This window comes from Callionymus lyra, chromosome 13 (genome assembly GCF_982586985.1).
Source record: "Callionymus lyra chromosome 13, fCalLyr1.hap1.1, whole genome shotgun sequence".
In the NCBI taxonomy this organism is placed as follows: Eukaryota; Metazoa; Chordata; class Actinopteri; order Syngnathiformes; family Callionymidae; genus Callionymus; species Callionymus lyra.
In genome coordinates this window covers 17885377-17896478 of record NC_141830.1, presented here as the reverse complement: position 1 = coordinate 17896478, position 11102 = coordinate 17885377, and the positions used below count along the sequence as shown (strand labels likewise).

The window sequence follows — 11102 nt, the reverse complement described above, 5'->3', positions numbered from 1 at the left end:
TGTTTTTGCAAAGTGATTCAGACACAGGAATTCACTTCTTTTGTGTCTCAGATGATCTTGGTTGGTTCTACAACACCTTTATATTGTGTGTCAATCAACCGTCCGCCCGGTCCTACGGCGGTGTTCTTGAAAGACTTTAGTGAGTTCTTATCTTCCGTTATTCAAATGGAATCTGTTCTTATTCTTGGAGACTTTAATCTCCATTTTGAGTTTTTGAGTTAAGTGTTACAATGTTATGTCATTTGACTAATAAAATGTTAAACATGTTGTTCTGTTACTACCCGTTATTGTATGAAACACGTTTGTGAGAACTTTTTCTGCAATTCAGTGAAGACCACTTATGGTGGGACATCACAGGATAAACTGATTAAGACCATGTTTGTGATGTGACACATAATATGAAAAGTTTCAAATGGACAGGTACGTTTGTTATGTGGGATTGTGCTTGTGCTACAGTGTCAAAATAAAGTTAATATGTGCATAAGAAAACTGTGTGTATTGTGTTAATGTTAATGCTTGTGCAACACCAAATTTTTATTTAAAAATAAAATCTGCTCAATTGTGCTTGGCTTTAATCGGCATCTTCATTGGCGGACGACCTCACCAGCCTTCAAAAAGATCCTCTGGCAGGGGACTGAGGTTGCGGGTGTGCAAAGATATTGCATTGACTTATTAGGACCCAACGGGCCCTCGCCTGGGCAGCATTTTGTCCTTCAGATATCTCTAAAGAAATAATATGCAAGCTGATTATTAATTCAGTAAGATATTAATACAAAATAGAAAAGTACATTTTTAGTTTTACCTGCGGACTTCTGCAATTGCATTTGCAGTACAATTTGATGGACGCTATGCTTCTACATGGCTGTCCAGTAGGTCCCAGAGGCTGCTGCTCTGGGAAGGGGATGGACCCTGTGCAGGTGGCAGTGGCACAGCTGGTTCAGGCATTATATTGGCACATTCTCTTGTTAGTCTTTCCACAGCTGCCTGACAGACTTGGTGTGCTGCAGAAGCCCATTTCTTTAAATCTGGGATCTAATAATGTTGTCAGCGTTAATAATGTTGTCCAGAATGGCAAGTTTTTCCTGCGGGTTAATATTTTTGAAGCAGATCTGTACCATGGGTATCACCTTTGATCCCGACACCCTCCTTTCTGTTGACATCTCCTCAGTGGCCTGGTGGAAGGTAGAGAGGACTAAGATGCAGTGATTTATGGTTTCATATTCCTCAGCAGAAAATGGCAGGAGGGTAGTGTTAAGACTGCTGAGGGCTGCTCCCAGGGGTTCCCTCTGCTTGTATCGCCGCCGGAGCATTGAGAAGGTGCTATTCCAGCGGGTGTCCACGTCTTGCACAAATTTGTGCCAATGACTTTTGTACAGTTTTGCTCTGGACCTCTTCGGTGATGAAGTGCCCAGTGCCTGCCAAGTAGGCAGCCATGTTAATGGAGGTCCAGATGTCCGCTGTTAAGCAGATAGAAGAAGCCTTTGCAACTTCCCTTGCAGCCTGTTCTTTGGTGGTCTTGTATTTCTACTCCAACATCTTTTTCGGGGCCTTCCTTCCTGGGATCATGTATGTTGGATCCAGGAGGTGAACAAAGGCCCTAAAGCCATCATTCTCCACCACAGACAATGGCTGTGTATTCATCAAAACAAGGTTCAGCAAGGCCTTATCCAGCTGTTGCTTCCTGGACACTGGTAAAACAAAGTTATAAGGTAACATGTGTGCAAAAATAAAACTTTATTTGGATTCAACTAAAGAAGAGGTTGTATTGAATAGATATAATACCAGAAGGGTCCGCAGGGTACGCTGCCGCTGAGGTGCTCAGCAGGTGCTGTATTCTCATGCTCTCGTGAGCATATAAGGCACTGAACCTAAATGAGAAAAAATACATTAAGAAATGTATTTAAATGCAATAGTCATAATATAATATATATAGAATCTGCTGATAGTTCCTCGCACACAGTTCAGGACCAGAGGAGAGAAATCCTTCGAGGCTGTTGCTCCTAAGCTTTGGAACGATCTTCTTCTCTCTGTGTTTGATGATCTACTGACTCCTTTAAGAAACATCTCAAGACATTTTTATTTGTGCAGGGTTTTCCTTGATCTTCTGAGACTCCTGTGTTGGTCTCTGTGTTATCTTGATCTGTTTGAGTATATATTTTATTGGGTTTTGTTTTGATTGTTTAAGCGCTTTGTGACCCTGGTTTGGAAAAGTGCTCAACAAATATAATTTACTTACTTACTTACTTAAACTGGGAATGAATGATGAAGAAGTACAGAAAGTAATTGTTAGTTCGCTGCCAGAAACATCTCAAAATGATCAGGTTTATAGTTTTACTATTTAAAATGGGCCGTATAAATATAAGTGCTGCACAGGTGTAATCAAAAGTGATGATGCAGCTCTTAAAAATTGATTAGCGTCGTTACCTCAGAGAAAGTCGTAATACTGCTATCATAGGCAGAGGTCAGCAGAAGGAACATTGTCATGTGAAACCAGACGGTTCAGTTGTAACCTTGTCAGTGTTACATGACTCCGGCTGAACACAGTCCTCAATAGAACACACTGTTGGTTCAGTTACTTCTTTTTGAGCACTGCAAGAGAATCCGTCTTTATAACTTTAGTTTAGTTTTAGTTCATTATAAATATCACTGCCGCCACAGGGTTGTGTTGTGCTACTAGTGTATTTCAAAGTGAGGTCCAGGCATGGAAGTATATCAGTGCCATTAGAATATTGATTAAACATTTTAAATGTTAAAACTTTAATTTTTTTAAGAATATGTTTTATTGAATAATCTCTTTTAAATCATTATTAAAATGTTGGTATCATAGTATCAACATTTATATTGAATTTAAAAGGCTCCAGACTAAAAATGTATATAATTTAGAATTCACTTTTGAATTATTGGAATCGTAATATTAAACCTTTGAATAAAACGTTTCCTTTTGCGGTCTCTGGGTCAAGGTAAATAACATTTGAATTAGAATAGTTTCAACATTTTTAATGTTTATTATGGCACTGATGTGCTTCTCAGGGACCAAAACATACTTTGTAAAAATATTGAGGAATTGTACAACAATTGTATTTTGTTACCTTTTTTGATATCCATAAGTACTAAGACATTTTCAGAGTGTTTTTTTTGAAGAATTGGAAATTACTTTTTTATTTTTTTCAAATATTTCCTCCACAGGTCTGTTGTATGGTCATGTATTTGTGATTAACAGAAAAATCAACAAAATGAATGACTGGATGATGTTACACCTGCAGCATTCAACCTTGGTTTCTACAACTAGAATGTTTGGACAGCAGGTGGCAGCAAAGGACTGCTTTTACACTTGTCCTAAATTTGGTTTATTTTTTTAATCATTGACGACAATTCTACGCTGTACAGATCTGATGCATTCACCCCCTTAAACGTGTAAAAATAAAATGATTAGACAAGTGATCGTTTTGGTGAATAATTGTTTTATTATCTAAAATAAAAAATACAAAAACTGGTCATGTCAAAAGTTTCAAATCTCTAACCACCAATTATTTTCTTGTTTTTCAATATCTATTATTCTTTAAATTCTCAATATAGCATTCTCGTCAAGACTAAATGTTTAATCTTATCCAAATAATAAATCATTATTCTTTTTTCCATCTTTATTGTTTTTAAATATTATTATTGTTGGCCCCTATAAATAACGTCCAAAGCAAACCAAATGCACTGCAAAATAAACTTACCTGAAATACTCACTCCGGTGACACACCAGCTGGCCCCGCCCCCAATACCCTCGTCTCTTCTCGCTATTTCATAAGTTCTTAATTTCAAGTTTTTTGTACACAGATCCCAAAGACACGGACACTTCAATGGCAGCAATGGAATTTCTAGACAATATCCATGTGTATCATGTCGCGGCTCTCGTTTGTCTGACAGCGATTCTTTATAAGCTGGTCGCGGTCGTTCAGCAGAGGAGAGAAACCATGAGGTATGTGAAGCAGTTCCCAGCTCCACCGACTCACTGGCTCTTCGGGCATATTCGTGAGGTCAGTACTTCAAATTCTGTTTCTCTTCTCTAGCGGAAGAGAAAACAGATTATACAGGAAATGTAGATATTTGCACTTTAAATGAATGCAATATTTCTGATTCAAAATGTGTAATGACAATAATAAATACAATAATAAAACGACAATAATATAATAATATTATGTTGGGGGGTTGCTCCTTTTTTCTCAAACTTTGCATTTTAATGGCCATTGTTGAATTGATTATTTTTCTTCACATATTATTGAGACTGTATCTCATAGATCTCCCTGCTAAACACATACATCTGGTACATATATAGGAAAAATATCAGCTACACATGTGACAAAATAAACTTCCATCCATCAAATAGATTAAGAATTTAATTATTAAAAAAAAAGAATAAATGGTATTAAAGTGCATTGGCCTAACCATTTTAATTGCATTTCTCCTTTAAAGTTGTACAAAGATGGAGATGAGTTGTCCAAATATTTACAATGGCAAGAGCAGTATCCATATGCCATACCACTTTGGGTCGGTCCTGGTATGGTTTTCCTCAACTTGCACCATCCAGATTATGTGAAGACACTACTGGCTACAACGGGTGAGAATGAACATGATTCTTACATTTATTTCTATATTTCAATGTCTAAAGATGTTTTACATGAACCTTAAAAACACATTTGCACTTTCCCCACATACTACAATGAGCAGACAAACATGGGATGTTTAAGATTGTTTTCTGGGCCTCATTTGTTCCACAGAGCCAAAAGATAATGCAGTGTACCCTTTTTTTGAACCATGGATTGGTAAGTCGTGATTGTATTTCACAGTGATTATGAACATCCTTAACATTCTTGTCTTCAGGAGAAGGTTTGTTGTTGCTCCGCGGTCAGAAATGGTTCCGTCACAGGAGGCTGTTGACACGTGGTTTTCACCATGACGTGTTAAAACCGTACATGAAACTGATGTCCGATTCAGTCAAAACAATGTTGGTAAGTCCAATGATTAAGGCCCATTATAGACCAAAACTGTGGGGTTTAAACTAAGGCTTATAGTGTCATAATAAGTTAACTGCAATGTCGTGTCTTGATGTTGTGTACATAAGAAAGGCTCTAATTGAGGCAAGGACACCTTAAGAGTCAATATTAATCATCATTTTAAGGTTATCATTACTAAGTAAGTAACAGGTATTTGTAAAGCAAATTTCTAGACCAGGGTCACAAAGTGCTTGAATAATCAAAAACAATACAAAAAACATAATAGTACATAATCTGTAGTTTAGCTAATGTTGCTCTTCTCGTTCATTTCAGGACAAATGGGAAAGTTATGCACACAGTGGAAAATGCTTTGAACTGTTTGAACATGTGAGTCTGATGACTTTGGAAAGTATTTTGAAATGTGCCTTCAGTTACGACAGCAACTGCCAAACTGAGAGGTTAGTTGACACAAACCGGAAAGTTTTTTCGCTTAAATTCTAATGTGTTTGAAAGTTTAAAAACATGTTTTTTCAGTTAGTAAGTTGTTGACCATTGATAAATATTCATTACAGATACAGACTAGATATCATGCTCCATCTTTCCCTATTAGAAAGCTTTGCTAAAGTTGAATACATTTTTAGATCTACTGGAGAAAAAGCACTACGTACAAATGTTGTCAATAGTAGGATGTTTAGCGTTATAAGTTCTGTCACCACATGTTGACTATCACCATGACTGATGAAATGTTCGTGTTCCCAGTGGGACCAATGCGTATGTGAAAGCAGTGTTCGACCTCACCGATCTGATCAACAGGCGATTTCAGACGTTTCCCTACTACAGCGATCTGATCTTCCAACTCAGTCCGCATGGATTTCGATTCAGGGAAGCGTGCAAGATCGCTCACACTCACACAGGTACAGTAGCTGTTAAAACGATCATCGCTCAACGCTTCCATCGCTCCAACACGACGTCACGTCCATCCCAGGTCTTATACTTCGCTTCGTAGAGAATTATGGAGAATCAAGAGTGTGTCATGGGTCGTTTATTCGCCGCTCCAAGTCAAACAAAATACAACCTTACGATCGCGACGGACACACTTTGTCCTGGCGACTGTACAGGTCAATAGTCCCGGGAGAAAAGGCCCCGATCTGTAGAAACATCGCTATATTTAAAGCAAATTTCCTGCCCAGGGGGTCATCCTTTCCAGCCAAATTGTCCTTTCAAGTTCCCTGTGTCCCGATCCCCCATTGAGAGACATCCTGATTTGTTTACTTGTAATCTAATCATTCAAATGTTCTCGGGTGGGGGTTTCCGTCTTTTAGCCTCCCTTTCCCGGGTGTGTCTTCCTTCGTTCTTTAATCTATGATTTAAGGTGTGATTTGCAGATAAACAGATGTTATAAATTACCGGTGTCGTATCTATAATTCTGATCCAAGCTTGCTTCGAAACAGTGTGAATCAGTCTGGAGTGGAATGTTGATTGTGAATGTGTAGTCAAGTGTTTTAGCTCTTAGATCAAGCGAGTAATTTATACTTTACATTTTGATTATCTTTCAGCATTAATTTAAGTATGGCGTACACGTATAGTATATAATAATGTTAATCTTACACTTAGTGTGAACACATGTGTAGCATTGTGTGTTTTGCTTTGAAGAGAAACTCATACGGGCGAGAAAAGAGGAGCTGGAACAAGAGCAGGAGATGGACAGAGTGCAGAGCAAGAGACATCTGGACTTTCTGGACATCCTGCTGCTGGCAAGAGTAGGTCATCTGATGAGTGGTTTGGCTGCACTGTGAGTGACAGTCATGCTACCATATACACTTCAACAGTTATCACCGTTATAAAAAGGAAGAACATTTTATATAAAAATAGCAAGGTGGACATGATAACAAATATACTTCAACATGAATAATCCTCTGACAACTACAATTTTTTTTTTGTTTTTTAAATATTAACTCGTTAATAGTTAATAAAATTTAATGAAAATAAAAATCTAAATCAAATAAAATCTGAATTTATTTTAAAATAATTGATTGGGTTTTCACCATTCATCTATTTTTCAGATTCTAAATTAAGTATGGAATCTTAATTTATCTGTAAAACACACATTGAATGGATACAAATTTAGTATTGATAGATGCGAGATGGGGGGAAATAAAGACAACATACTGTAATTACCCCCTCAATGGAGTTTACGTGATTGTGTGTCTGTTTAAATAAAATGTTTTAAACCTAAAAATATATCAATGAGTTTTTTCAGGAAAAGTTAACCATGATTTCCCTGGGTAAAATCATTCAGAGATTTACTGATGTTTCTTACCACATCTTTGCTGATGACATCCAGCTCTGTTGATCCAATTGAGCCCCAGAGGCTGAACAGATTAGTCAATTGTTTACTAGAAATCGAACAATGAGTAAAAACACTTTGCAGCTAAATGTGGACAAAACTGAAACTCTGGTTATTGCTCCTGAAGATAAGAGTCCAGGATTGAGTCAGTTCTTGGGTGACTTAGGTCAGTCTGTCAAACTGAGCCATAGAAACATGAGTGTTGTATTTGACAAAGACATGTCTCTAGTTCAACACTGCAGAAAACTGACCAGAAACTGTTTCCTTCAACTGAGAAAATTAATTTCTCAGATCCTTAAATCTCTCACTGGCTGCCAGTTTCTTTCAGGATCAACTTTAAAATTCTGGTTTTCACTTTCAGATCTATTCAGATATATTTTATCGGGTATTGTTTTGATTGTTTAAGCGCTTTGTGACCCCGGTCTAGAAAGGCACTTTACAAATATTACTTAATTACTTACTTACAAGCAGCAGATGATTCAATCGACAGATAACCATCTGTATCCACAAATCTTATGGAGGTTTTGTCATTCCATGTATCAAGCTCTTTTTCTTCCTCACTCCTTCTGCATGACAAATTCTGAAACACTAAGACCACTAACTGTACCATTATTATATGGTATGGTTGAGGGCTAAAAGATGGCCAAATGGTTATTTTTTAAATGCTGTAACTTTCTTAATAATTTACTTCAAACCCTTCCTTTGAATGAAAGAAAATGAGACTATTTACGCTATCCTAGCAATAAATAAAATGGAGTAGTTAGCGCATGACTGTTTTTGACCTTTTGTCCTTTGTGGACGAATAGCCTAAAGAGTAGGTCATTTTGGTAATTTTGAGGCCAAGTAGAGCTTCATTGGACCCGTGTAGCACCTGTAAGAGGGTTACCAGGCTGACTCAAGTGCAAATTATAGATATAAATATGTAGAAAATGATCACATAATATAGGTCAAATGCATAAGGACAATCAAAAATGAGGTCTGAGTTCTGTATTTGTTGCTCTGTGTCTGCAGGACGAAGACCAGCAGGGACTAACCGAAGAAGAAATCAGGGCAGAGGCGGACACCTTCTTGTTCGCGGGACAGGACACCACAGCCAGTGGCATCTCCTTCATCCTCTACAGTTTGGCGTGTAACCCCGAACATCAGAAGCTTTGCAGAGAGGAGGTGATGGCAGCTCTGCAAGGAAAAGAGTCTTTTGAAGTGTACGTACAAGGTTTTAAAAAAAGATTCGAAATCAGCAGACACGCGTCTTTTCTTTAAATCTTGATAGATACAACTTTATTAATCCCTCTGGATATCTCCTTCGGGAAATTGTTTAAATCCTAAAACATAAAAATGTAGAAAATAGATGTCAAATAAATGCCTCAATTAAACATGTTCTGGTTTTAGGGAGGATCTTGGTAAAATCCCGTACACCACCATGTGCATCAAAGAATCACTCCGTCTCTACCCTCCTATACCGGGAATTTCCAGAGTTCTGACCAAACCTATGACCTTTGTCGACGGAAGGAGTTTGCCTGCAGGTCAGCTGCCGTGTAACTCTGGAGATTATTATTTGCTTTTCCTCGTTGTGTTCTGTTGGCAGTCGATCCCTGATGAAGTAAATTGGCATAACCGCTGCAGAGTCTGTTGAATACTGACGGAAAATATTCCACATTAAACAGGTTTCCGGGTTGGAGTAGGAATTTTTGCAATGCAGAGGAACGCTTCTGTCTGGGAGAACCCGTCTGTAAGTTACCTGAGAGATAATGGCAAGGTTTAGATTAAAACTATAACAAATAAAATATATATAATAAAGTACAGCATATATTAATACTACACTTTCTTTCGTATTTGGAAAGTTTTTCCTCAAGATTGTTCATTGTCATAAACACAGAAAAATCAGCTTCCTGCATAAACAAATGTCCTATTATTACAAATGTGGGTTCACAAATAAATATACAATTCTGTGCAAAGGTTTTAGGCAGGTGTGAAAAAAATGCTGTAAACTAAGAATGCTTTGTGTTAATAGTTTATTTTCATCAATTAACAAAATTCAGTGAATGAACAGAAGAGAAATGTAAATCAAATCAATATTTGCTGTGACCACCCTTTGCCTTCAACACTGCATCAATTATTTTTGGTACTCAACAGTTTTTGAAGGAACTCGGCTGGTAGAGAACTAACCACAGATCTTCTGTAGATGTTTCTCAAATCCTTCTGTCTCTTCATGTAATCCCAGACAGACTAGATGATGTTGAGATCAGGGCTCTGTGGGGTCCACACCATCGCTTCCAGGACTTCTTCTTCTTTACGCTGAAGATATTTCTTAATGACGTTGGCTATATGCTTGGGGTTGTTGTCCTGCTGCAGAATACATTTTGGGACAATCATACGCCTTCCTGATGGATACCATTAATCCTGACCAGATCTCCAACTCCATTTGCAGAAATTCAGCCCCAAACTTGCAAGGAACCTCCACCATGTTTTACTGTTGCCTGTAGACACACATTATTGTAGCGCTCTCCAGCCCTTCTGCGAACAAACTGCCTTCTGCTACAGCCAAATATTTCAAATTTTGATGAGTCCAGAGCACCTGCTGCCATTTTTATGCTCCCCAGTTCCTATGCTGCTGAACTTCACATCTTGAAACCCCAATCTGCTTTGAAATCTTTGTCTGGGAGAAACCTTGCTGACGCAGCCTGTGACATGAAACTATTCCACAACCTCAGCTTGGCAGCAGAGTTTAGCTGTTCCTAACCCAGTTTTAAGCTCATACACAGCTGTATCTTTTTCACTGAATGACTGTTTCAACCTACTTGGGAAATTGATGATCATTAGCACCTGTTTGGTATAATTGGTTGATCATACACTTCACTATAATCCTACAAAACCCCTGACTTTGTGCTAATGTACCTATAAGAATTGATGCTTGTTTGAAGGCAAAGGGTAGTAACAACAAATATTGTTTTGATTTAGATTTCTCCTTTGTTCGCTCACTTTGAATTTTCTAAATTGATTAAAATAAACAATTATTATTTATATTTTTGAAAGCATTCTTAGTTTCGGCATTTTTTCACACTTGCCTAAAACTTTTTCACAGGACTGTATATGCTAGCCGTGTTTAAGTTCTTGGACAGGTTTTTAAAATCATTTTTGGGGGGTATTTTTTTCACCATCTGATCCACACATTTATTTAAAGGTTTTATTAATCTGATGCACAGTCCAGGAAAAAGGAAAATAGTCCAGAGACGGCCATCTAGTCCGAAAGAAATGACACTGCTTCATGAAGCTTCATTAAACTACCTGTCAATACGCCATCAATGAGTGAAAAGAAGATTTGATTTAAATCCATTTTTCCTTCAAGGTCTTTGATCCTCTTCGCTTCCTGCCTGAGAATGTTGCCAAGAGATCGCCACATGCGTTTGTTCCCTTCGCTGCTGGTCCCAGGTTTGTCAACAACTCTGTAGGATCCCAAATCTAACTTCCCGTTGCCTTGTGGTTTTTGAGTTAAAAACAGTTGTATAATATGTAGCCATTTTTGTACCATGTAAGACTTAAGCTCATTTCGATCGTCAACGATTTATCTCATTTATCTCATCTATTTTTCCAGGAAATGCATTGGTCAGAACTTTGCCATGAACGAGCTGAAAGTAGTCGTTGCGGAGACACTGAGGAGATACCAGCTGATGGAGGAGCCCAACTTTAAACCCCAGGTCGTTCCTCGCGTGGTTCTTCGCTCTCTCAATGGGCTCTACATTAAAATCCAGCCTGTGGATCATAACAATTCATAA

General features: G+C 37.9%; 1 protein-coding gene across 1 annotated transcript; it reads left to right on the top strand.

Annotated features, from left to right (window-relative positions):
- The first annotated feature begins 412 nt into the window (after positions 1-412).
- LOC148067601 (cytochrome P450 4B1-like) lies at positions 413-11102 on the top strand. The gene is made up of 14 exons (XM_087806403.1): positions 413-420; positions 1169-1182; positions 3916-4025; positions 4462-4606; positions 4767-4811; positions 4870-4997; positions 5316-5440; positions 5742-5896; positions 6636-6742; positions 8341-8531; positions 8719-8852; positions 8994-9058; positions 10676-10758; positions 10922-11102. The coding sequence occupies exons 1-14, from the start codon at positions 413-415 to the stop codon at positions 11100-11102; spliced, it is 1491 nt and encodes a 496-aa protein (XP_087662529.1).

Bases quoted from the DNA above. Each gene is read 5' to 3' on its own strand.
- LOC148067601 (XM_087806403.1), top strand. The intron at 4,812-4,869 runs GTAAGTCGTGAT...TCTTGTCTTCAG, and splicing joins TTTTTTTGAACCATGGATTG to GAGAAGGTTTGTTGTTGCTC. The intron at 5,897-6,635 runs GTACAGTAGCTG...TTTGCTTTGAAG, and splicing joins GATCGCTCACACTCACACAG to AGAAACTCATACGGGCGAGA.